The sequence below is a fragment of the Nasonia vitripennis genome, chromosome 2, assembly GCF_009193385.2.
Source record: "Nasonia vitripennis strain AsymCx chromosome 2, Nvit_psr_1.1, whole genome shotgun sequence".
NCBI lineage: Eukaryota > Metazoa > Arthropoda > Insecta > Hymenoptera > Pteromalidae > Nasonia > Nasonia vitripennis.
In genome coordinates, this window is record NC_045758.1 from 27,487,490 (window position 1) to 27,513,556 (window position 26,067).

The 26,067-nt window shown below is 43.3% G+C and overlaps 3 protein-coding genes across 10 annotated transcripts; 2 read left to right on the plus strand and 1 right to left on the minus strand.

Annotated features, from left to right (window-relative positions):
* Positions 1 to 463: 463 nt before the first annotated feature.
* On the minus strand, positions 464 to 12,322 carry LOC100119119 (vitellogenin receptor). 6 transcript variants are annotated; one of them, XM_008219408.4, is made up of 32 exons: positions 12,182 to 12,322; positions 11,953 to 12,082; positions 9,869 to 9,932; positions 9,665 to 9,798; positions 9,464 to 9,598; positions 9,280 to 9,388; positions 9,048 to 9,197; positions 8,860 to 8,979; positions 8,345 to 8,470; positions 7,697 to 7,912; positions 7,249 to 7,420; positions 6,901 to 7,102; positions 6,631 to 6,822; positions 6,440 to 6,560; positions 6,195 to 6,335; positions 5,861 to 6,113; positions 5,599 to 5,792; positions 5,374 to 5,526; positions 5,052 to 5,307; positions 4,775 to 4,974; positions 4,514 to 4,689; positions 4,196 to 4,440; positions 3,749 to 4,107; positions 3,436 to 3,672; positions 3,199 to 3,357; positions 2,987 to 3,135; positions 2,824 to 2,918; positions 2,517 to 2,757; positions 2,275 to 2,446; positions 1,843 to 2,200; positions 1,365 to 1,497; positions 464 to 1,230 (listed from the first exon to the last, which is right to left on the minus strand). In XM_008219408.4, exons 3-32 carry the CDS (start codon positions 9,927 to 9,929, stop codon positions 1,120 to 1,122), a joined length of 5,370 nt encoding a protein of 1,789 aa, XP_008217630.1. In that variant the 5' UTR covers positions 9,930 to 9,932; positions 11,953 to 12,082; positions 12,182 to 12,322; the 3' UTR covers positions 464 to 1,119. The 6 variants fall into 6 exon arrangements, with proteins under 6 accessions (XP_008217630.1, XP_016838104.1, XP_031780788.1 ...); XM_016982615.3 differs by having other exon boundaries at positions 11,953 to 12,105; positions 12,182 to 12,296; XM_031924928.2 differs by lacking the exons at positions 11,953 to 12,082; positions 12,182 to 12,322 and adding an exon at positions 11,580 to 11,633.
* Positions 12,323 to 12,773: 451 nt separating this feature from the next.
* Positions 12,774 to 14,753, plus strand: LOC100119080 (zinc finger protein 236). The gene is made up of 3 exons (XM_001602873.6): positions 12,774 to 13,327; positions 13,572 to 14,241; positions 14,314 to 14,753. Exons 1-3 carry the CDS (start codon positions 13,267 to 13,269, stop codon positions 14,465 to 14,467), a joined length of 885 nt encoding a protein of 294 aa, XP_001602923.1. The 5' UTR covers positions 12,774 to 13,266; the 3' UTR covers positions 14,468 to 14,753.
* Positions 14,754 to 15,332: 579 nt separating this feature from the next.
* LOC100119050 (ATP-dependent RNA helicase me31b) lies at positions 15,333 to 25,838 on the plus strand. Of its 3 annotated transcripts, none has more exons than XM_003425152.5 (8): positions 15,333 to 15,678; positions 17,943 to 18,111; positions 18,209 to 18,415; positions 18,506 to 18,677; positions 18,909 to 19,059; positions 19,188 to 19,383; positions 19,468 to 19,638; positions 19,725 to 24,484. In XM_003425152.5, exons 2-8 carry the CDS (start codon positions 17,971 to 17,973, stop codon positions 20,022 to 20,024), a joined length of 1,338 nt encoding a protein of 445 aa, XP_003425200.1. In that variant the 5' UTR covers positions 15,333 to 15,678; positions 17,943 to 17,970; the 3' UTR covers positions 20,025 to 24,484. The 3 variants fall into 3 exon arrangements, with proteins under 3 accessions (XP_003425200.1, XP_001602897.1, XP_032452383.1); XM_001602847.6 differs by lacking the exon at positions 15,333 to 15,678 and adding an exon at positions 15,902 to 16,361 and having other exon boundaries at positions 19,725 to 25,838; XM_032596492.1 differs by lacking the exon at positions 15,333 to 15,678 and adding an exon at positions 17,733 to 17,850.
* Positions 25,839 to 26,067: the final 229 nt, after the last annotated feature.

Below are 26,067 nucleotides of genomic sequence, written 5' to 3' on the forward strand. Positions count from 1 at the left end.
TTAAATTGCACAGAGCAGGAACAAATTGTGAAAGACTTTCTGTGTTTTTTTTGTCATAAATCTCAGTACAATTTTGATTATACATTTTTGGCTCTTTAATACGTTAAGAATTAATGTTCCATACCAGTGCCTATATTTTAGGGAAATATCCTTATAAAAACAGAACAAATGGCCGCGTATCCTGGATTTTTTTGAACAGTGACATACTTTTAATTACAATGATCTATAGAAACTCCCTATACAGAGTTATAGTCAGATGTTTATCCCTGACGATTCCTCATAGAACACGCACGGCCTCCCGTACAAAGAGCGAACGCCATCACGTATACGTTTCATCGACTATGCGAAGGGCAGCTTTTTTCCAGACTTTACCGTATTCAAATGATGCGCGGCTTCTTTTTCCGTTTTCGTATATATACCAAGGATCGTGAGTTGAGAGTGAGAGAAAGAGAGGTCTTCGTGATAAGCATTCTTAACAATAATATATATTTTTTTTCATGTTTTCTTTCGTATAAAAAAGTTTGTATTAAAGAAGGTAGTGTGTACATAATAATAGTTTCACGGAATATAATCTCTTAAAAGCGTTTAACAATTTTTTTTTATCCTACCATTATCTCATAGTAGTAGCTTAAATAAATAACATTGAGTAGAATTACACGCATACATGCGTGTAATGTTTATAATAATTATACGATATAACATACGTATGAATATCAAACATTCTGGTTATTTTTTTTCCACGATTTTGACGACTTAAAACATAAACAATGGCGCACTTAATACTTAAGACACATCGGAGATACTTCTAGACGATATCACACCGTATACAGTAATAGTACCATTACATTATAAACGTAATTTAATTATTATGGACACATAAAAATACACACCCGCGATAGTCGTACGTACAGTTTCGTATTTTTTTGTTGACTTTTCAATAATAGTACGTAATGAATAACAATTAATAACATACGATAATGTATAATAATAATAATAATAATAATAATAATAATCAAAACGCAGCGCGTGAATCTATCCAAGGCGCATTCAATAAAATTGTACAAATCATTCGTAGTAGAGGAAGTCCGAACTTTGACTTCCCTCGGGGGAATCGACTTCTCAGCGGATGAGACGCGTGTGGTAAGTCGTGTTGGCTTCATCCATTTCACCGTCCGACAGCTCCGGAGAGAGTTCCAGCCGCTTCTTCGAGCCGCTGTCGATTCGGTTTAGCTGAAAATTGAGGACTTTGGTATTATTAAATATTTGCGATCCACGCGGTTTCGCTCGAATCATTAATATCTTATAAACTAAGAATTTTTGAGTTTGACAAATAACGCAAGAAAAAATTCAAATCTAATACTCACTTTGGTGTTTGACATTTCCGTGATGGGATTGGAATATTCATGCTCGCCTGGCATCAGGATAGAGCTCGTGCCCGTAGTCGTGGTGTTGTTGTTGTTGTTCCTCCGAGCGAATGACGGATTTTTGAAATGTATGCTGCGAAACGATGTGAATTTTACAATTAGAATAGAGATCTCAGAAAAGAGTCAAAAATACAACGCGCTGTAAAAGAAGGCAGAACTTATTTTAAAATTAAAAAAAAAAACAAGCTTTCGTCGCTCTCTTCTCCTTGCAACCTTGAGTCGATTTTTCCTCGTACGGCTCTTTAAACAGTTCTCGCACGAGCCATAAAACCCTGTGACGATGAAAGTACGCCCTGATCTTTGCGGAGTGTAAAAATGCATACAGCTTCCGCAAAAAAGCTAACTAAATGAAAAGCTAGTCCTGACAAAATCACGAAAAAAAGAAATAATAAATAACGAAATTTGGACAATCGCTCACCTGAGGTCGCGGCGTTTGAAAAGTCCGGGCCTCTTCTTCTTGAGGTAGTAGTACACGGAGAACATGAGCGCGAAGGTCACAAGGGTGACGGCCAGACCGGTGATCGTTCCGCTGCCGGTCTTCCGTTCCGTCGACTGTGTCTGAGCGTGGGTGACTATCGGACCGGTCTCGTCCAGCTTGACCTTGACGCCGTGATTGTTGTCCTCGAGCTCGAGCTCGCCTTCGTCCTCGGCATCGGCTGGACAGCCCACGTTGCCACGTAGAGTCGCCGGGAAGCCGTTGCCGCAGATGCAGGTCGACTCGTTCTTGTGCATTATGCACATGTGCTCGCAGCCCCGGTCCTTGCACTTGTTCGGACCTGCAAAAATAGTTCGAGTATATTTTCGCTCTCGTTTTGGATCTTGGGCATACACGAGCTAGAATACGACTTACCGTCCGGTTGCCTGGAAATTTGGGATACCACGAAGAGTCGGCTGTTCTTGCTGCCCATGGATATCCACTCGCTGTCCATGTTTCCGTACAAGTGGCGCCTCTTAAGTACACCGATTCCCTCGATTTTCCAGTACAACGAGTCCTCGTAGAAGAACAAGCCTATCGGCTTTGTCTACGAAATCGCGTTAACCATTATTGCTCCCATCTATGACCGATAATATTCATGCGAACTGTATCCTTACGGTAAGATCCGCCACGATGGCTTTCCGATTCTTCCCGTCAAAGTCGACGCCCTCGATGCTGTTCAGATACTTGTCCGACCAGTAAAGGATCGACCTGTGGTAGTCTATGGTCAAACCACTGATGATACCGAGGTTGTCGCGAACGATCACTTTCTGGTTGGCTCCCATCAGGTCCGAGCGTACGATCTCGCTCGACGGCTTCTCGTAGATCTTCCACATCACTTGGCCCCAGAACAGCATTCTGAAATTTGGGATAATAGTTTTAGCTCTCGAAGCCGGAAAGATTTTTTACACATCGTACACTTACTCTTTCAAGGGTTCGATCGCGATGGTCGTGACTCTCTGGTACATTCCCTCGATGTGCGTTATCACCGCGCACTTGTTGGCGTCTACGTTGCAGGCCTGACATTCGAAAATCATCATTGAATATAAACAAAATGCTCGATCTCATTCGAGATATTCACGCATACCTTGATCAAAGGCCTCCGCTTGTCGTCGAAGTAGTAAACGTTGTCGGTGATCCAATCGACCGCCAACGTTTCCGGTCTCCCGACGCCGTTGGAAGCGGTGACTCGTTTCTTCGTGTCGATGTTCATCTTGTTGATTATCCCTTCGATTTCTGAAAGCGAAATCACTCGGTATAAGCAATTCTGAGTATCGATATGATTCAAAACCTATTTACCGTTACTCCAGTAAATCGTGTTCTCCTTCGAATCGACGTCCAACCCGGTGATCTCCACCTCGGGATCGCGATGAATGATCGTGAGCGAGCTGATCATCGTCGACGGCGACATAATCCTGATGTCGTCCTTCGACGCCGCTATGAGTTTCACCGCTGGTCCTGCGGAAAATACAAATACCCCGTTATAATAGTCTCGTTTCAAAAATTCAGAGGCGAGACTCGCTAGCGAGAGCTAACCGGTAGCTTTGCAGGACACCCGGTTGATCCTGAGCGCGTAGCCCTCGTAACACGAGCAGACGAAGCTTCCGGGCCTGTTCTCGCAGAGCTGCTGGCACACGTTGTTCTTACACTCGTCGACGTCTCTGCAGGACTTTTCGTCGTCCGCCAGCTCGTAACCCACGCGACAGCTGCAGACTGGGCCCACTGGTGTCTTGTGGCAGACGTTCTCGCAGGTGTTCGTCTCGCAGGTTGTGTCTGTGGGTATAGAGACGACAAACATTTTATGTGTTATACAAAACTTCATCGTAACGATAATCATAGGACTACTAACTGCACTGTCCGCCCTCGTCACTGCCATCGAGGCAGTGTTCCTTTCCGTCGCAGAACATGTCCAACGGCAGGCAGTAGCCGGTGGCACAGGCGAACTTTCCCTCGGAGCACTTGTGAGCCCTCTCGGTCAGTCCAGGAGTCGTTCCCAAGGCTGTGGAGGCTGTGGTGTTGGGACCGTGTTTCAAAGCCTCGCAGTGGGCGTTTTGTTCGTCCGAGTTGTCGCCGCAGTCGTCCATGTTGTCGCACATCCACTCGACGGGCACGCACTTGCCGTTGCGACAGCTGAACTGCGTCTCGTCCAAACAACGACCGCAACCGTGCTCGTCGTCGTGATGCGGACAGTCCGGGTGATCGTCGCATCTGCGGGGGGAGGGGGGGGGGCATAACTTTTCATTTATTCTGTAAATCTTGAAGGCAAGCAGATTGAACCCAGTAGTAGAGCAAATACCTCAAGGTGTCGTGAATACACAACGTGCTGTTCTTGCACTTGAACTGGTCCTTGTTGCAGAAGAGCGCCTCGACCCTCTTGTTCTCGGGACAGTCGGCTTCGTCCGAGTTATCGTCGCAGTCGTCCGAGCCGTTGCAGTAGAGCAGCACGTCGACGCAGCGACCGTTGCTGCACTTGAACATGCCCTTGGCGCAGTCGGTCGGCCTGCAAGAATCGTGTTCGTCCGAGCCGTCGTTGCAGTCGACCTGAAAGAAAGAAACCGTATTTTTTCGATTGTTCTTCGAACGGCTTTCAAACAATCTAATGTAGAATGCATACCTGGCCATCGCACTCCCAGTTCCGCGGTATGCAGGGTCCGGAGTTGCACTTGAATGAGTAGTCGTCGCAGGCGTGACCACCGCAGTCCTCCTCGTCCGAAAAGTCGTCGCAGTCGTTTATCCCGTTGCAGACGAAGTATTTCGTGATGCAAGCGCCGTCGCGACACCGGAACTCGTCTGTGAAACGTCGAATTGCCATGTGTAGTCTTACCTAGTGTCGTAATGAAGAAAGTGTCGTTTACGAGTAGGGACGAAAAATTACCCGGACTGCACGTGTGGTTCTCGCACTTCTCTTCGTCGGACCGATCTTGACAGTTGAACACGGAGTCGCATCGATTGGACTTGTTTATGCACTCGCCGCTGCGACAGGCGAATTCATCGGGTTGACACTTGGAGTTGACCGCGATCGAGTCACAGTCCTTTTCGTCCTCACCGTCTGGACAGTCCATGACGTAGTTGCACCTGTCGATTCGAAGTAAAGATTATCGTTATCCACCACTTTACTTTCAAACGCACGTCGCAGGTCCGATCATACGTACTTCTGAATCTTCTTGATGCACAGGTTGTTGACAGAACACTTGATCTCGTCGTCGGAGCACGCTGTCTTCGGCCTGCAGGTCTTCTGGTCCGAGTTGATGACAAAATCGGCAGGACAGGCGCAAAGCCTCTTGCTCGCATCGGTAACGAGACAGATGTGGGAACAGTCGCCGTTGTTCTTGCGACAGGCGTGAGTTTCTCCGCTGTAAGGGCCGTCGATCACCGACAGAAGTATCGCGTCCGTTTGGCTCGTCACCTCTGCAATGGAAAGTCGCGTACTCGTTACTCGGTGCGAAAAGACGAAAAAGAAACGTCTATACGTACCCAAATTCACACCCTTGTATCCCGGCACGACCTGCTTCTTGTCCACCCAGTTCAGCCGATTGCGTTCTCGCTCCGTCCAGAAGACTTCGTTGTCCAGAACAGCCAGACTCACCAAACCGTTGACACCACCGCGGAAGAGAGTTCTGTGTTGTCCTTTGAAAATAAAAAGAAGGAGTTGATTTCGAATCGCACAATCCTTCCTAATCAAGACCTCTCGCTTCTTACCTTGGGTATCGAAGCTCTCGATACGCCCGGTACCTTCGTCGCACCAGTAGATGCGCTTCGTGTCGCGATCGTAAGCCAGAGAGATTTTGGGCCCGTAGAGGCCCTCGATCAAGTGGGTTCTCGAGCCCAAACCGTTCATTTGGGCCTTGTCGATGTGGAACTCGTTATTCGTTTGGAAAGCCACGAACATCACCCTGTAACCGAGAACGATCGTTTTATGATCGGTATGGGAAACCAAGCCGATTTTTTCCTTCCAACTCACCCCTCTTCCGGGACCAAAGCGATGTCGTAAGGGTTCTCCGTGTAGGAGAACTCGGTCTTCTCGCCGGTGGTGAGACTGTGGACCTCGATCTTCTTGTGGATCGTGTTGCTCTTGTAGAGGTTGTTGCCGAAGTAATCGAAGGCCATACTCTCGACGATCTCGTTGACGATCGGTATGATGTGGTTGATGGCATTCGTGCGGGGATTGAAGCGGAAGATCGACTTGTTTATGTCGTCGGCGGCGATTATCGAGTCTGCGATTGATGCGATAATCCAAGTTAAAAAGAGCGAAAACGCTACGAGAACGCAAAGCGCGGTCTATAACGTATACAAACCAGCGATAGAGTCGTAGGTCATTGCGGTGATATGATTCGGAGTGAGACTGGCGCTCATTCTCGGTCTGCCAAGCAGTTCGTGATAGTAGTCGATGATCGTGTTTCCAGCGGCGACTGCAATGTGCTTCCGTTTCGCCGAGTCTGCGGATAAGATAGTACGTTGCACGTGACTCGTTCGTTTACCAACAAATGCATCTCTTATCCGAAGGGAAGAGAAAAATTACGTCTTTCTTTTTGGTCTATACCTCTGCAGGTTCGTTTATCGCTGTTGAGCTCCTTGTCCAAGGTACAGGCGCAGGAGTAGGTTCTGTTGGCCGCCAGGAGACACAGCTGCGAGCAGGGCTTCGTGACGCAAGGGTTTCCGTACTGAAAAGTAAAAATTGCTGTCACACACCATACTTATCAACGCGTTATTACGGAAAATCATATCTCATACCTTGACTTTCAGGGACGAGTGATAGATGTGAATGCCGTAGACGGTCTCGTTCTTCTGGAACAGAGTCGTGTAATTCTTGCCGTTGAATTTATTGCAAGAGTGGATGCTGTTGGTGCTCCAGTCGCTCCAATAGAGTTTGTTCTCGAAAATGGCTATGGAGTACGGATGCGTGGCAACGTGTCGCAGTACAGTCTGCAAATAAGAAAGAAACGTTAATGGGCTCGTCTGAGTGCGTAATCGAGACTCTCTGAAGAAAACGCGTGCACCAACCCTTCGATCGGTGCCGTCGAGCGAAATTGACTCGATGACTTTCAATCTAGCGTCGACCCAGTAGAGACGACTACTCGGATAGTCGATGGTCAGACCGTTCGGCCAGCCGATGTTGTCCTTGACGAAGAACGTGCGATTGGAACCGTCCATGTACGCGACCGAGATGTGCGGATTGTCGCCCCAGTCGCTCCAGTACAGCTTTCTGCGAAAGATCAAAATAAATTACGTTGAATGTAATAGTGGGACGTCTGGGATATAACGCAGAGCAATCATGTGGGATAGGATTGGCGCTAATTGGCCTGGAAATTGAAAAATTGAAGCTTAAAGAGCCGCTCGGCTTAATTTTACCCGTGAGACGGTAACAGAGCGATGCCTCTCGGCTTCTCGGTGGCTTCCTTGATTATGACCGTGCAGAAAGAGCCGTCATGGTTACAAACGCCGACCTGCTTGTACATACTGTCGGTGAAGTAGATGTTGCCGGTTATCCAGTCGACGGCTATGTCCTCGGGACAGCCCAGACCTGTAGTTTCGTGGAACATTTAAATTGTAGAAATTTCTTTTCTACTTGAATCTCGTGAAAGTAAAGCATTTATCTATTTCGCGTTGTGAATCATTTGAATGCAGAAGAGTCATTCGAAGCGATAGGACATGCCAACGATAAGACTTTCTGAGAAAGCTGCGTCTATTTTGGTTCAAAATAACAATTTAGCGATTCGATAGCGATTTTTCAAAAATTATTTGTTCGAAAACAGACGAACAGCTCGTTTAATTGAAAAGAAAGGTAAAAGCACAGTACCAGCGGTGACGATGACTTCTCGATGGGTGCCATCCTCGAGGCTGCGAAATATGGCCTCGTCGCCGAGCCTGATGTCCGACCAGTAGACGTAAGTGGAATCCAACGAGACGCCGACGACGTGCGACAGGTCGTCCGCGATGGGAAAGTAAATCGCCGAGTCGAGATAGTAGCCTCGTATGGACGACTTGGCCGCGAAAATCATGAGGGCTTCGCCGTCTGCAAAAAGTCCAAAAGCGTCATATAATTTCCTCTTAATGCTGATGGATATTTAAATCGACGGATTCTACAGAAAAACTCGAACGTAATTTTAGAACACTCGATCTCTTTGCGCTTAATAGTTTGTTTTATTGCTGCGATGGACACTTAAGCCGCAATCAAGTACAGCGAGCTCGTTATCGCCACTTGATCTCTCGACTTGCTCAGCGTTTTCGGCTATTATCGACGCTTGTTTATGCCGATGCCGCGAGCGACAAAAAAGCTCGCGCAGCGCTTCTCCATCAGAGCGTTGTATAACTACATCGTGTTTGTGCATAAACGATACTTTATTTTTTAGTTTCCGATATCAGTTTTGCCGACTGAGCTATATTCTCGCGAGGAGAAAGTAAAAGAGCGTAAAGAATTTATATTATCGAATCGTTTCGAAATTACTCTCGGCCTTGCAGCTGACGCCGTCATCCTGGAGCTTGTATCCGTAGGCGCACTGGCAGAAGAACGAGCCGATTGTGTTCCGGCAGCCCTGAGAGCACCTGCCGTACTCCTTGCACTCGTCTATGTCTGAAAATAATTTTAGAAATAAGAATAAGTTAAGCGTGTACCTTTTGCGAATCCGCGACTTAATCTCGGCAAAATCGCCAGTCCGATTATAATGGATAGAATCATCGTCTGCATCCTGCTGTCGCGAAGACGTTAATGGTTCGGTTATACGCGTTACTCAAACTCGAAGGAGAAGCTTCGCGGACGCATTATCAGTCCCGACTGCGGCATCGAAGCGAGATGAAGCTAGTCCGAGCTTTTTCAACGGTCAAGGAAGTGGGGATGTTTGTTTTTTCTTTAAAGTTTCTAATCTAGCGCTGCAGTCGCTTGATTAGTTTCAAATCATTCGATTGTATACTCGCGTTGGCATGGCTTGTTACGACTGAAATTATATGAGTTCTCATATATACCTTCGCAGACGGTCCCGTTGAGGACGTAACCGGGATGGCACCAGCACTTCGAACCCGCAGGTGTAGCCGCGCAGTTCTGGTTGCAGGAGTTAGTCGTCGAGTTCTTGCAGTTAGTGAGAGCTGAAAACGAAACACACGTCAGGTTTGAAAGGTTTCAACTCGCGGTAAGCTTGATTAATCACACCAACCTTTATCGCAGTTCGCCTTGTTCTCATCCGAGCCATCGCCGCAGTCGTCCTTACCGTCGCAGGTGTGCGACAGGGAGATGCACCTCTTGTTACCGCACAGATACCTGCCGATGGTGTTGTTGCAGTTCTCCGGAGCTATCGGCGAATTCTCTAAAATTTTAAATGACGCGTTATCGGTCAGTGTTAAATGTTAAACGATGTAAAATACACAGGCTATAAGCATAACACTCACCGCAGTTCTCCTCATCGCTGTTGTCCTCGCAGTCGTTGACACCGTCGCAGGTCCAGTTCTTGCTGTGCAGGCAGTGGCCGTTTTTGCACTTGAAGCCGGCGCAGGTTTTCTGGAAACGCGAGTGGATAAAATCGTTAATTTTCAGGCGACAGCCTCGATAAAAGCAGTGTTTCCAAGGGCTTACGTTGAGATGACAGTTCTCGAACTCATCGCTGCCGTCCATGCAGTCCGGCTCGTCGTCGCAGTACTGCTCGATCGGTATGCAGTGGACTTGGTCGTGACACTGGAACTCGTTCGGCTCGCATGGTTTGACGAAAGTCTGGAAAATTAAGATTGTATTGCTGTAATACCATATCAAGGTACGTATCGCTTTCGATTTCCTTACCGGTTTCGTTCTCTGCGGGTGGCAGTCGATCTCGTCCGAATTGTCACCACAGTCGTTCTCGCCGTCGCAGACGAAGTACTGGGCGATGCACACTGCCACGGTTTTGCATTTGAAGTAGTGCGGTGGCTCGCAATCTGTGGACGGAAAGATTTTGTCAACGCGTTCGAGAACGATAGAAAAAAAATCGTTAAAAAATCGTTATACTTTGTAATGCCTTCGCGTAAAATAGCCCAAGCAGGAAAAACGCCAAGAGCTGCCTCTGCATGATCTGTAAAGGCGAACAGTAACATCGTTAATATAACGATAAAATTGAAGGGGAGAAAAGCGCAGTCCGATCTCTTTCTCGCTCCCGCGATTTCCCGGCCGATGTATCTCACATAAACGCGTTACTTTTTTCTTTCTCCTTGTTCGAGGACTCGTATCGCGCGTTTCCTGCCCAAAGTGATAGTCGAGCGCTGCTCTCGGGGAACAACACACCCGTCGACGAGTGTCAGTCCCTGTGGTGTATGTGCGTGTATGTGTGTATGCGTATGTAAGTGTGCGCGTACTTATATATGTTGTCGAGGCCCCGCAGAGGGTTAATGACTCCTGACATCCCGCGCTCGCGAGCTTTACAACGTCGCTCGTTCGTTCGCTCGTTTGTGTATATTGTTATATGTATAACAAGCGTGTATTATAGATGTATATAGTGAGGGTCTTTGTGATAGTTTCGCGATAGAGGTAGCGGGATTTTCCTCGAATTTTGGACTTTCTGATGAGAGATGATCTTTGGGAATTCCGGGCAAGTCGGTTGTAAGATTGACGATGAGTAGATAAATTTGAATGATACAATTATCGATGCTTACACGCCGTAGGCTTTCGAAATGAATCAAGGCCGACGATTTGAAAATTTAACTCCCAGACGTATATACGACGCGTAGCTGAATGACCAGATGAGCAGGCGGTTAAATTTGTTTTGGGGTGCGCTAATGAGATTATTTTTTCGTTCTCTCTCTCTCTCTCTCGCGCGCTTTATACAATTGTTTATCATTTAGAACAATTTTCTACTATATGCTGGACATCGTGAATGGAATTATTATCGCGTTGTCGTAATGCAAAATTGAATCGAACAACAGCAGTGATTGAGGAGTAAATATTTGAAGAAATTAATACACCGGTATGTCGAAAGGAAAGCTCGAAAATATTCCACCGAGCGCACGTGCGGAATTCTGATCGGTCAATTCCATAGATACATGTAATACCAAATCAAAACATAGGCTTACGTCCTACGATATATTATCAGTATTAGTCCACAATGTAATAGACGTGTCTTCGTGTCTTACCAGCGAGTCATCGAAAACAAACTTACACAGATGTCTTATTCAAAATCTCACATAATTATATCCGCACCGTGTGAGAGAACTGATAACGCGCACGATAGCGTCTCTCGAAAATTCGTTTTATACAAGTACAGAAAATACTATAATGATATGGAAAACAATGGTAAGGAGAAAGTCGCGCTTCTGCAGCGGCGATTCGACTGGCACTACTTGTTACTCGCAGCATCAGCCTCAGCGGAGATGGAGAGATCTCCCCCACATATGTACATGTACCGCACGCATCCCGCTAGATTAGTGTATACTAGGTAGATAAATATATGCACTTATACAATTTAAGCGGCCCCGGCCCTTTTAATACACGCATACTCGCTCTTTCTCTCGTGTCGCCTCTTCGCTCTGATGTGTATAATACATGCCTTCGTGTACTTACAAAGTCTTTCGCTCTATGTGTGTGTGTGTATGTGGGGTGGGGGGGAGGGGGTATGAGTTGTGAGACGGTGTATAAAAGCGACACAATAGCCGTATATACTAACTGGAAAAAGCTTTGCTTCGCGATTCGCTCCGGATCGCGATGAGACGCGGAGGCTGTTATTTACCGGTTTCAACTGCGATCTGTCCTGGTCAATTATCGCCATTGTATGATATAGTCTAGTTTTTTCACGAAGTGAAGGTGCGAAGCGATCGAGAGATGATCAATGAGGCGCAGGATTTCGCGGAACTGATATAAGGTCGATCTTCTCCGAAAAGCGTCAGTGATGCGATGTTGAATTTTAATCGAGCTGATTGTAACCTGTGCCAAGGAAAAATAAACGTCGCTGGAGCGGAAGCTTCTTAATACGAGCTTATATCTCTAGTTCGACGTTACACGCGATTATTAGTGCCGTAATTTCAACGCTGCAGCGTATGCGCACGAATGAGCCTCGCCGATTAGCGATTTATAAGAATTAAAAAAAAAATCGGTACACTTACACAGTGGATAACGGTGTATTATCCACCCTTTTTTCTCTCTTCTTCGAAATCTCTCCTCGCGACCAGGTCCACCGAACTTTCGCAGTCAGCAGATCGGCAAGCTAAATCGGTCGATCCTTGGAGTTACGACCTGTAATAGATCGTCGGGAATTTCTTTTTTCACGCACTGAATAATTATCTTCCCGGCAAAAGGAGACGTAAGAAGCTATATATAACACGAGTACTATACCTGCCAGCTCCCAGTTCCCGAACGAAGTGTGTACACACGCGCTGCAGGCAGCGAAAAGATTGCCGGCAGGCGCGACTCGAGATCGGTTGTAGCGCGTCTGCTTACACGCGATCGGTTTGATGGATTCGAGGCGTGTGCGATTTTGTTATGAATTGAAAGAGAGAGAGAGAGAGAGAGAGAGAGAGAGAGAGAGAGAGAGAGAGAGAGAGAGATTCCTTGGAAATGGGAAATTTTCCACTTGGACGAATTGCGGGCGATGGGAGAATTGATGTATACAAATAAGTTTGGCGAAGCTTGCGATTAATGACGATTGTATCATACGTAAGGTTTTGGATTGGCCAGTTTAGAAGATTTTCAAAATGATTATCATTTGAGCGATATTTCATTGATGCGAGGATTGATCTTATATTATTACGAGAAATAATACCTATATATGTTTTCATTGCATAGAAACTGAGTTTTAATGTATAATTTTAAAATTATACGAAGAGAAATTAATTGTTTCTTTAATTTGAATCTTCTATTAATTCTTCAGATATTCAATTATTCTATAACCGAGTCTGTATAAGCACTTATTAGACAGCTTTAAAGTCTCAAACAATGAATTATTCCTATATACCTGCATATACTTCTTTCGCTTCCCTTCCTCTTGAGAATCGTCACCAAAATCGTCCTCACTCATATCTATACAACCAGTCTCGTCAGTGCTGTGGCCACTGCAATTAAGCATCTTCGTTGTCGCAGATTTTGCACAGCCTTCCAACGAGCATACAAGAAGCTGTAGACCGCTACTTACTTGTACCTACCACTCTCTTACTTCACACTCTCCCGATCCGTCGATCGGTTAAAAACAAAACACGGCGCGTACGACGAGAGTCGCGTCGTCCAAGGGGGATGCAGGATGCAGGTAGAAGCGATACGTAGACAAGCTGCACTGGAAGGAACTGAGGTCTTCGCCCAAAATCAGTCGATTCGTTTGAGCGAAATCGTCGCATTCGCACTTCTTCTAGGCTTACTTTTTTTTTGTTCTATCTGATACTTATATATATATATATATTGAAAAATCAACTGCGCCGACGGTCGAGATGCCCCGGTGTCTGTTGAAGAGTATGATGCGCTACGGACAGAACGACAGGTCTGACGATGGTGAGTTTTCACGTCATTCAAATACACACTCAATTTTCTTTTTCACTGTATTTTGGTGCTTGTGCTTGGTTTCCTGGCATATACCATTTTCTTTTCCAATTTTTCAATGTTTTAAGTAACGATGTCGGCGACTATTATTGAAGTGACGTTTGTCGTCGGTGATAGCGTTGTTCGACGTCGACGACTGTTATTTTCCTACTGTTCCTGCTTATTAGTTTCCAATAATACTCTGTAAAAATTGCAGATTTGAAGTCGCCAGTCCAGCGAGCACCAGCTGTCAAAGAGCCCAAGAAAAAGAAAAGAAGATACAAGGAGGGCCAGGGAAATATAGACAACATTTGGTCTTGGTCAAACCTTCCCATAGTTACCAGATATAACTTCCATCAGAAAAATGAGAGTGTACTCTGGAACCCAGAATCAGCTAAAAACATCGAGTGCTTCATTAACAACACCGGCAACCACAGCAACGTTGACCAAGCTCAGGAAAATTCATCTGCAAGCTGGAGCGATGATCAGGCTGTAACATACCATGAGCAAGCTGATGTCAAAGCATTGGAGATGGCTCGATTGCTGCAGTTACAGGAAAATCACTCAACGGTGAATGTCAGAGTCAAGGAGAAGAGTGCAGATGTTTTTCTGTGTTCGAGTAATGCACAAATGCAGAATGTGGTGTCTGTGATTTATTCACCGGCTGACAACAAGGAGAATGAGACTGTCAAGTCAGGGGAGGAGGATAGAGGCTGCTCTGAGATTGAGGGAACGCCTAATCATCAGAAACGAAACAAGACCATGCACTTTTGTCAGTATTGTCACAAGAGTTTCGACAGACCTTGGGTACTTAAAGGTCATTTAAGGCTGCACACTGGAGAGAGGCCCTTTGAATGTCCAGTTTGTAACAAATCTTTTGCTGACAGGTATGACTTTTTTCTACTAAATTGAATAATTCAGCCACAAGAGAGCAAGACTAATTTAAATTTTCTCTGCAGATCAAATTTGAGAGCTCATCAGAGGACCAGGAACCATCATCAGTGGCAGTGGCGCTGTCAAATTTGTTTGAAGGCTTTTTCGCAGAGACGCTACCTGGAACGACATTGCCCAGAAGCATGCCGCAAATACAGAATATCTCAGAAAAAAGACTGACCATATAAACAATTATTATGTTAATATGTAGAAAGAAGTTTGTCTTGTTTCCCTGTTGCAGTTGATACCTGTATTTTAAAGAAAACAGTTTGTACGTATGTTTTTTAGCTTGTTTCTATTGTATTTTTTACTCAAAATTTGTAGTGTTAAACTATCTGTAATGCAAATTAAGGTTGTAATTTTTATGAAAAGTTCTCTATAACAGGCGTTTTAAGACCATGTATCTATCTTTAAGAACAGAATTTAACCTGTCAATAGTTATTTTATAATAAAATATCGTTTATTAAAAAATTTTACGAAATTCGCGCTCATTTTCAAACAGCCACCGCGCGGTATCCCTAAAATAATCCATCATTGCATTTAATAAAGATTTATTAAGCCCTTTACCTCATCCAAAAGTCAAAATCCCTAGACTGATTAATAAAAGAAAAAAAAAATTGCGCATCCATTAATATCGCATAATAAACGCTTCATTAATGCACAATCATCCTGTTTACAAAAACGAAGAAAAACTCCCGGAGAAAATTACTCAGTACTCAGCCGACCAATCGAGACATCCCAACGAGCTTCTCGACCAATCAAACGACCAATCGCACGCTTGTCTTGACCGAAACTCCTGACCGTTTCTGACAATCACCTTTAGCATATCCACCCCGAGCCTGACTAATCCTACAATGTATTCTCTCGATCGCCTCGCCTACAACGGAATCTTAATTTTTCCAGCAATAAATATCAGAGGTAAACACATACAGATCGAAACTCATCACCCAAACTCGATCGCAAAGACCGCAACAGCGGCGGTCAATTTTCCGCGCATGCGCGGAAAGCTCCTGTACCCTCCCTCCCGACTTCTCCTCTCATCTCTTTCTTTTCTCGTCGACATCATCATCATGAGGTATCTTACACGCTAGCTATAGTCGCATACGCCGCATAGTATCAGCAGCAGAGAAAGCCACCAGCAGCAGCCGCTGCCGTGCGTTATACGATATATAGCAAGCGAAAAACCGCTTTACACGGAGAGCAGCAGCGCATCTATACGGTTCAGAGAGCGAGAGGATATTCTAGCAGCACATATATATATATATATATATATATTACAATTATTGTTGAGTGCGGCGAGAGGGTCTGTTCCCGGAGAAGCCACAGCGCGAGGATACTGTATCAAACGTCCCGCAATTGACGCAGCGCGTTATTTGCAGCCATCTCTCGAGGTACGTTCTCTGCTCTGCACGTTTCTCAGCCCTTTTCTCGCGTCGCGCGTCTCGTTACGTGTTCCGCCGCTACTCAATTGATCTCGCGAAAGAAAAGTTTTCGAGAATCGCTCTTCGCACGCGTATATATAGATATACAGATAGCTGATGGGGGGGAGAGAGAGAGAGAGCGAGAGAGAGAGAGAGAGAGAGAGAGAGAGAGAGAGAGAGAGCGAGGAGAAGCGTCGTTGCGCAGTAAGGACTCTGGAAACAGCAGTTTACCTCGTGTTCGGCGCGTTTGTAAAAACTTTCGCGAATCGACGCGTAATGGGTCTATAGCCGGTCTCGATTTTCCGGAAAAGCGAGCTGTATAAATCGCTGCGCCTGCAAGAGAGGACACCGCTCCGAGGTGGGGGGAAAAGTTACAACGCGCGTGAGCGAGAAAGAGAGGGAGCGAGTCTTGACATTGTGACGGCCATTTTGCCGTGGTCGTTCTCGCGAGTTAGCAGCATAGCAGCAGCCGCGATTCCGAGAGCATCGTTCACTCGCGAGTCGCAGCCAGGACGACGAGCATCGCCGCTCTATATACAGAGTTGTACACAGATATACGTACACGTATACACGGAGAGAGAGTTCGGTTCCAGTATCTGGAAGAGAAGTTTATATCAGCCTAAAACGATTTTGCGTGCACATCGATAATAGAGGTAACGCCCGACTTATATATATTCGTTCTTTTGTTGCTGCGCTGCGCAGCCAGCTCTCTCTCTCTCTCTCTCTCTCTCTCTCTCTCTCTCACTCGCGACGTTTGTGTACGTATCGCGCGTCCGGCATTTTTAAAGAGTTAACCATCGCAGCGACGCCGACCGTTATATTTCGGAGCATCGCTCGCGCGGCTTTCTTTTTACGCTTTCCGTCCATCATTCTTTTTCTCTATCTCTCATTTCGCTACGTTTCTCCTCTCCGCCGTGTGCTGCAGACTAGCCGCCCGTATGCAGATATATAGGTATATATGCGCGCACACCCGCACGCGCTCGTGTCCGTGAGAGATATATATATATATATATATATATATATATATATATATATATACGTGTGTTCGCGAGAACCGCGTCGAGAGAAGACAGACACGTACCGGTTTTTTTTGTCGGTCGCGCGGAGCCTAAGGTTTTCCTATGTACACTTTTTGCTCGGGGGAAGCCGTGTGCTCCTTTTTTCTCTCTCAGCAGGCGCAGGTGACGCCGTTCCGTGCGACATACGGAAAGTCGCGGACGAGTACACACGGAGAGTTGTGTACGGTATATATATCGTGCGTCTGATGAAATCGTAACGGGTCCCGACGAGCGGAGCGCGCGATGAGCGAGGAGAGAGAAATTGCGCGAGAGGGGAACCGTTATCAGGCCATCCGTGTGCTTCTAGAGTGAGAGATGTACACATGCTCCGTTTCATGGCGCGCGGACAAGAAAATTTCGATCGGCCGAAGGGTTTAGCGCGTAATGTTTTCAAGCTTTCGAGAACGAGATAAGACCCATAGGGCAGACTGTGCTTTGTTGTGTTGGATCGCGGAGATAGGTCGTTATGGCTGCTTCGCGAGCGACTTTGATTCCGTGAAATTTTACTCGGCGAACCGCGATTTCCTTTTGTTCCCGCGCGTGTACCCGCCTATATAGACCCGTTTGCCTTGCTTTCGCCAACATATGGATCGAAATTATGTTCTCACGAGGTTTAGTGCTTTTAAAGTCACGTTTATCACGTGCTCGGATTTTTCTCCCGAGGTTGTTATAGAATAAAAGGCGTTTTGTCGGCTCGGTCGCATATTTTGAAACGTGATTTTTATCTCCGGCTTGTTTGATGCGCCGAGTCGAAGCTATATCAGTTTCAGAAAAATATCAGCATTGGCTTTTCTTGGTAATTCGATTTTGAAAAGCAGCGTCGGCAATACTCGAGGATTAAGCTAGATCTAAATATACACGATGTTTACGTGTACGTAAACATCAAAGCCACGGCTTGAGCATTAGATTCAATGTCCTCCAGGACATTCTTATTGTGGTTAGCTTGTTTGCTTGCCTGCAGAGGTTCTTCAACTCGGCACTTGTGCTCAATAAAATTCTTTCCGATGGACTTTTATTTCAAAATTCTGTTTCATTTGATTTTTGGGAATGAAGTTTATATCGAAGACTTTGTTGATCTAATGTGGTCTGTTCTTTATCGAGAAATGGATTGATGAAACTTTTTAATCATGTTATTTAATAATTTTTTTTTTAACTTTTTGGTTTTTCTCATTTCAGAAGTTGGAGACACTGAATCTGCTTCAAAATGATGACTGAAACACACATGAACACCAACCACGTGTTAAGTTCAGGTCTGGGTTTGAAAACAGATCTAGAAAAAATGGATGACTCTGGTTGGAAGTCCAAGCTCAAAATCCCACCAAAGGATAGACGTATCAAGACAAGCGTATGTATCTTTTGCTCTTTATTATTTTATTATATGAATTTATATCGAGTGCTTGGTTAGTCTTGTATGAAAATTAAACGATTTTCCATTTTTATAGGATGTCACAGATACTCGAGGCAACGAATTCGAAGAGTTTTGTCTGAAACGCGAACTTCTAATGGGAATTTTTGAGAAAGGTTGGGAGAAGCCCTCACCTATCCAGGAGGCCAGTATTCCCATTGCACTTTCCGGCAAAGACGTTTTGGCACGTGCCAAAAATGGAACAGGCAAAACTGGAGCATACTCGATTCCTGTTCTTGAACAGGTTTGTTGCATTTTGCAATTGATTATTAAATTTCATCATTCGTGTATTATTATTCTTCAATAACTCATTCTTTTTCTCTTTTGCTTGCAGGTTGACCCGAAAAAAGACGTTATTCAAGCGTTGATTATTGTGCCTACCCGAGAGTTGGCACTGCAAACGTCACAAATTCTGATTGAGCTTGCAAAGCACATGGACATAAAAGTAATGGTTACCACTGGTGGTACTAACTTGCGCGATGATATCATGAGGATTTATCAGAAAGGTATGAAATTTTTATTTAATTTTCCATGTATTCTAATGTACTGCAAGAACAACTTGTCTTCTTTTACGAAATTATGTATTAAGGTATCAGTTAAGAAAAGACTTAAATAATCAAATCTATTAAATTTACAGTTGTTAGAGAGTAAATTCGCTATTCTTATGTTTACTAGTAAAAAAAATAATTGTGTCAATTATTATTTATTGTCATACTAATGCAAGTTTGTGATTTCAGTGCAAGTTATAATCGCAACACCAGGAAGAATTCTTGATCTCATGGATAAAAATGTTGCCAATATGGATCATTGTAGAATTTTGGTTTTGGATGAGGCAGACAAGCTTCTTTCACAAGATTTCAAAGGAATGTTGGATCATGTAATTTCCAGGTAAATATATTTTTAAACTGTAAAAAATTTTGAAAAAAAATGACTGAATTCGCGTTATGAAGTTTTTAAACTCTATTGAATTCACGCACATAACAGATGATTAATATAAAATAATTTCCTCATTTTAGACTACCACATGAACGTCAAATCTTGCTGTATTCAGCAACTTTCCCATTGACGGTGAAACAATTCATGGAAAAGCACTTGAGAGATCCATATGAAATCAACTTGATGGAAGAGCTTACACTGAAAGGTGTGACACAGTACTATGCTTTTGTCCAGGAACGCCAGAAGGTCCACTGCCTTAACACACTTTTTTCCAAGGTCAGAATCTAATATTTTGTCTTTTTTTTACCAACTTCTAGCTTTCGATTTAATATTTACGTAATAAACTATGTTTTATTGCAGCTACAAATAAATCAAAGCATTATCTTCTGCAACACAACGCAGCGCGTTGAGTTATTGGCAAAGAAAATCACAGATCTGGGATACTGCTGTTATTATATCCACGCTAAAATGGCTCAAGCACACAGAAATCGCGTATTCCACGACTTCCGTGCTGGACTTTGCCGAAATTTGGTAAGAATTTTTTTAATTGTTCAATATTCATGTAAAAAGTTAAGAGTTGAAAACTAAGCGTTATTCAATTAAATAATTATTTACAGGTATGCAGCGACTTGTTCACACGTGGTATTGACGTTCAGGCTGTGAACGTTGTTATCAACTTCGACTTCCCTAAGATGGCAGAAACATATTTGCATCGTATTGGTCGTTCAGGAAGGTTCGGTCATTTAGGTATCGCAATCAACCTAATTACATACGAGGATCGCTTCAACCTTCATCGTATCGAGCAGGAGCTTGGAACTGAAATCAAGCCTATTCCAAAGGTGATAGATCCGAGTCTGTATGTAGCAAGACCAGATGACAATAATAGCTTGGAGGATAGCAGCAACGTGTCTAAGTAGTTCCAAAACGCAATCACTGTCGAGGTTCATAATCGCTCAAAGCAAATGTAAAAGTGTGTTAAGTGATTGTGACTGAACAAACAGAAAAACCATAACGGCACGCATGATAGTGTGCACTGAACTTTTTTTTTGAAAAAAGTGAGAAAAACGTTTCGTGTTACTTAAGTCTGAGGGATAGTCGAAAAGGGTAAAAATCGCGTGTTTTTGGGAGTGTAAAGCTGAAAAACATAAAAGACAATGTCTGTCAGTGCTACAAAATACAAACTTTGAATAGGCAATTTGCGTAGAAAAAGGAAATGCAAAATCATGGAGAACAATTATAGTCGTAATGAGCAAAGAAAAAGTTACTTGTAAATAAGGTATTACTGAGCATGAAAATAATCATTCGCTTTGCACTTGGTAAACTCAGTGATTGAAGTGATTGGAGTGCCAGTGCGAGTCATTCTTTGTATATAAATACATTTAAATGTACATATACTGATGTAGCGCAAAGTCAAGCCATCGTCTTACTAAAAGTATCGTAACGGTGTGAACAGAGAGAAAGTAGAGAAAAAAATACTAAAAAAACGTCATCGATTGCTACATTAACAAGAGTGTAAATATAATGTGTCGGAGAGTATTTCATGCCATTTTAACATCGATTTTTTATACATTCAAACATAGCTTTGATCTTTGTGTTTATACGATAATACGAGATATATTGAAAATAACGCGCGAAAGTGAGAGATCAAGCATCAATTGTCAATAATTAATGTCAATCCACACATAAGCGATATTTTACGCTCTAGCATTACAAAATCATAAGTTATTTGTAGAGTGAAAAAAAATTGTACCCGTGCGATAGTCGTCGCGCGATCGTGGCTTGACTTTGCTCCGCTTTCATACTGTCAAAACAACTCTGAAATTCAATCGTTTTTCTTTCTCTTGAGAAAGCAAATCACAAGCTCAATCGCAAAATGAAAGATGAAAGTTTATTTTCCGGAAAACACCAATAACTCAATTTTTTTCTTTTTTTTTTAATTTAGATATTGATATACTAACGGATTTTTATAATAGTGTGATTGAGTGTCAGAGGTTGTAAAATTGACTAGTTTTATACAATTATTTTTATAAAGTAAACTGGCTGGTGGGTATATCTTTTTTTCCGTCGTAAATCGCATCGGGAGGTCCTACGTTCGCGTAAGTACGCATCGTATTTATACATACACAATAACATTAAGTTCCATAGCGCGGTACTTTTATCAGTGAGAAAGAGTGAGAGTGGCGAAGGAACTCTTGCCCGCATTCATATAAGAAAGTACACATATGCATATTCACGTTTACGCGAAACGTCGCAGTAAGATGATGAGAGACAGAAATATATTTGTTGATGTTATGAATTCATTTGTTAAAAATATAAGACTAACTATTTGTTTTATGACCGTTACAAAATCTTTTGTTATTTTGATAAATGCAAGTGCTGAAAAAATGAACACGAACGAAACGCTCTATAGCGAAGCAAAGTATAGGCGGACTTTATAAACGTCGCAAATAGTTCATCTGATTTTTACTAGGTGAATTTATAAAATTGACCGACAATTTTTCTGTAGCACTAAGAAACAACCATTAATTCGACTACAGGCACGTAGGACCTTGCGATTTTTAAATTATACATTGTATATGAAATACAAAAACCACAAAAGGCCATTTTTGCGCATCGTGCTGATTCGTATGAACGAACCAATATTCCAATCTTTACGATTTTACAAAAGTGAACACACGCGGGAGGAAAGAATTACCTAAACTCTTTTCGACAGACTATCATAAAATAACCGGCGCCACCAGCCATAATGACCTAGATTTACGCGAGAGAGAAATAAAGAAAGAGAGAGAGAACAAGAGGGAGAGAAACCAGCAAAATATTGCGCGTTTAAAGAAGCCCGTCAACAATCTTCTCTTTTTCTTTTTTCTTTTGGTTTTCTTCGTTTTGCGTCGAGAGTTTTTCGCTCGGCGCGAAATTCTTTCCTACTATTAAGCGGATATGTGCGTGCGACGGAGGAACGGTTTCGAATGCTTTTACGATTGTAATGTGATTAGCGAACGCGAACATTGTCATTTGAACGGAAAAACAGGCGGTATATGATGAAGTGATGGAGAAAAACTGTTGGGGCTGGGAGGGGAAAGAAATAAATCCACAAAGTCCAAAAGACCGAATCGAGGAATTGAGACTTGAAAAAACGTGTGATATATATATTCGATGTACAGACGGAAGATGAAGTTTAATAGGAAAAAAAAAGATAAATTCCCGAAGTGGATTGATGAGATCACAAGTGCACAAAGACAAATGGGGACACAATTAACAAAAAAAAAAAAAATTTTACCGAGACTTACCGTTGTGTAAGCCTTGGCTACATCTGTCTGTGTCTTGTAGACGAGCATTTGCAAACGAGAGTCGAAAAAAAATTAAGCTACGACTAAGACAGATGTTTCTTGTTTTCGTTTTTTAGTTGTTTTCATGCGCAAAGCAATTTGATCGATTTCTTGTAAATATATTGATAAATAACGATAACGATTAAAGATACACATGCTCACACGTACACCAACACTCCAAACAGACACGCATACACGCTTACATACACATACATTCGGCAGGCCCAAATCTCGGGCATCGCCGGAGCAAAGACTGTATAAATATATATAAATATATACGATTATGAGACTAAACGCATTCAAAACCGTTCGTCGATCGGCGTCAGTCCTCCCGTCTCTGCGAGACTTCTCTCCGAGTTTCTCTAGAGTGCGAGATTCTTGTGAATATCGAAACATTGACGTTTCGAGCAAAAATTGTAATAGCGATATTCCACCGTCACATTAGTAGCGCTTACGATTCCGCCAACAAATAAAAATGTATAAGCTACGTATTCTTGTCGAGCGTCAAAGTCAGCAAGCGAATCTGAACTCCGAATCAGCTGTCCTGAAGAAAGAAAACTGTAAGCGAGATCGATCGGACCCTCGTCCGCTTGCCGTCTTCGACGCTGCTCTTTGAGAAACCTCGAGAACGCGACCATCATCCGACGTTGATCTGCTCGCGGGATGCCTCCGCCTAAAAGAAAAATCTCCCGATCGACGGGAGAGAAATCGTGGAGCAGAGTAAACCCTTCCGAGATCGAGCACAACGCACGGGAAGTTCTCTAGCGCGAGCTAATGCGGAATTCCTAGGAATCTGTAGCGCGGCGACTCGACGAGAGATCGTCGCCGCGGTGAGAGTAAGAGCGCAAGGGAAACTTTGCAAACTATGTATCGGCCGAACGATTGTATGCGTGAAAACGGAGTGAAAGAATGAATCGATTTTGTACATGCGGTGAGTGAGGGCGAAATCGAAAGTGCGTGACAGAGATGCGTACTAAGAGATTCTTCATCTTGACAAAGAAGCTCTTTGTACTTTCAAGTACATGGCTTGGAGCATAATAATGATAACTCATTGAAGAGAGTGAAACACTCTTTGTACACATCTTGCCATGCACTTTGAATTTGCGCCAGGAATCTTCAGCGGATTCCTTGCGCGCCAACTCCTTTTCTTTTCTTTTCTTTTCGTTTCCCCGAGTATATCGAACGTATTAGCTCTATCTTCCTCTGATAATTTTCGTAGCCCAGACCCCCCCCCTCCCACCGATTGATTTGTTTGCGCCTCGTAGTTTGTAAATTTTCGTTAATTTCTTTCCGACAGTGAAGATTATGTGATATCGCTGCAGACCGTTAACAGCGATACCTTCATTACGAATAGATGTATGTGAGAAGCAGGCGTGCGTAAGATTTCTGTTGCTCGCAAATTACAGCGCGGGTGGTTGTGAAATATAAAAAGAGACGTAGATGCTAGAGTCGATTTTCTCAATTGCGAATGGCGATACGTCATTGTTCGTACACCGATACGATTTTGACGATATTTTGTATAAAAATTTTCGAGATTCATGACCACCACTGGGTCGCTCAACATCCCTGGGTCTCTAGTAACCCACTCGCGCTGAACATAAAGAAGCGGCAACAGTCTCTTCGCGATAATGCATTGCACAGCGATGCGGTGTTGTGAAGCGAAGTCTCACGATTGATCCACTCGTCGTTACGATTTTTCTCGGTGATAGTCTCGACGATCGAACGAAACATTAATAACGAATGTGACGCGTCGAGAGAGTCGAAAGCGACGAGGGGTATTGTTCGCAAGGCGCCGCTAATTATTTCCGAGAGGCAAAGAAAGAAATCCGTATAACGACGTCGCGCGCGCGCGTTGTCTGTGCGTGTCTCTTGGAAACAGAATATGATGTAACAAACAAGGTTGTAATGTATGAGCACGACGATCGAGATTGGGCAATTTCTGGCAAAGCGGTCGTTACGCGTTGAGAGCCGAACACCGGCTTCTGGATTGTGTGAGGAGCCTCGTGCGACATCTGAGGAGGCTCCGATGAAACAAAAAAAAAACAAAAAAATACGTAGATTAACTGTCCAGCTCGTACGAATGGAAGAGTTTTTTTCGTACGCTTGGAAGAGTGAAGCCCCGAGACTTGAAATGTTAGTGAGAAATGAAGGTTCCCAGAGTCACGCGAGGATTTTGTAGAATGAAGGTGTTGTACGGGGTCTTCACTCTTTCGCGTTATTTTATTTTCAAGTCGTACGAAACGTTTCAGAAGCGCGTTCTGAGTGTGATATTTAAGCTGTTGCATTGAAGTATCCGTACTTTTAGTTTGAAACAGTTTTTTTATAGTGGTTGTAAAATCTAGCCGCTTGAGATACACTCTGAACTCGCACTTTTTGCGTTTCGCGACAAGCTATAATGATATCAATGAACAAGAAAAAAAAAACAAAAAAAGTTACAAAAAAAAGTGAAAAAAACGTCAGTTGTTTAAGCAAAAAATGTACGATAGTTTCAAAATTTAGAATTCTTACTGCCGGCAGTCCAAACATTTTCCGTTTTACAAGTATGAGGAATGAATTTAATTGTACAAGATCGCACAAGTCTAAGCTATCTGTATGATTCTTTTCGATCGACCACGCTATTTAAAAACGATTGTATTTTTTGAAATATCGACGAATGTATCAAGTACTAGGAAAAAAGTTTTTCGTTGTACGCACCATTTGGTGAAAAGTAACTTTCGGAAGAAAAGTAAAAAAAAAACATTGTAAAAGGAAACAAAATTTTTTGAGAATCACGAACTTGATTAATTTGTGACGAATCGAGATTTCCGTGCAATTATTGGTTTCCTGTGCCACACTGGCCCGCGAAGTCTGTTAAAACGAAACAATTGTAAAAGCAAATGAATTCAATAAAGCTTACACGGCGAGTGTAAGAGAAGGAAAATTTATAAAATCTATGAGCCTGCGTCTATTAGCCTAAAAGATAATATCCGACTTTGAGCGAAATTGAAAGAATGTCTTACTTTTAATTTTAACCATTGCATTTCCAACTGACGCAGAGTGCAGTAATAAAGATGATTACTGATGAAAATAAAATTTATGAAAAAAGTGTAAAAAAAGCAAAAAAAGGATATACATTAGGACACAATAATTCGATGTTTTTGACCTATACCGTATGTTAGTTTTCAAAATTGTACAGGCGAACTCAGGCGTCAACCGCGTTCTTCGAGAAAAAAAAGTAACAAAGATCCGACACAAAAATTGTAACGAAAAATCCAAAAACTCTTTTTTTACTACATTTGCGCCAAATTGTTTGCCTGAGTACGTCCAGAGCATGTTAAAATTTTAATTTTTTTGTCGAAAAAAATTCCAAGACAGAAATAGAAAGGTTTTTGTTCCTCAATAAAAACAATCAGATCAACACTTCAATAATATTGTTCATTTTTTCGTTCTCTGGTTTTCAGCGAATTAAACCCCACACATAGACAAAATCCGACCACATTGACATTCGTTAACACTGTGCGAGCTAATGCATTTCCAGTTGTAGCGTGTAATAAACGTACACACACACAAACACATTCGAGAAAAGACTCATTCGTCGAGTCTAGTATACAGCGGCCAGAGCACTGCACTGGTGGGTCATTAATAACGCTAAACC

Coding starts and splice junctions, on each gene's coding strand:
- LOC100119119 (XM_031924928.2), bottom strand. CDS start 11,618: ATGGCGATAATTGACCAGGACAGATCGCAGTTGAAACCG. Junction 3,358..3,435: donor GGTGTCCTGCAAAGCTACCG/GTTAGCTCTCGC, acceptor TATTTTCCGCAG/GACCAGCGGTGAAACTCATA. Junction 1,231..1,364: donor CGGAAATGTCAAACACCAAA/GTGAGTATTAGA, acceptor CTCAATTTTCAG/CTAAACCGAATCGACAGCGG.
- LOC100119050 (XM_003425152.5), top strand. CDS start 17,971: ATGATGACTGAAACACACATGAACACCAACCACGTGTTAAGTTCAGGT. Junction 18,678..18,908: donor CATGAGGATTTATCAGAAAG/GTATGAAATTTT, acceptor TTGTGATTTCAG/TGCAAGTTATAATCGCAACA. Junction 19,060..19,187: donor TTGGATCATGTAATTTCCAG/GTAAATATATTT, acceptor TCCTCATTTTAG/ACTACCACATGAACGTCAAA.
- LOC100119080 (XM_001602873.6), top strand. CDS start 13,267: ATGCCCCGGTGTCTGTTGAAGAGTATGATGCGCTACGGACAGAACGAC. Junction 13,328..13,571: donor GAACGACAGGTCTGACGATG/GTGAGTTTTCAC, acceptor TAAAAATTGCAG/ATTTGAAGTCGCCAGTCCAG. Junction 14,242..14,313: donor AACAAATCTTTTGCTGACAG/GTATGACTTTTT, acceptor TTTTCTCTGCAG/ATCAAATTTGAGAGCTCATC.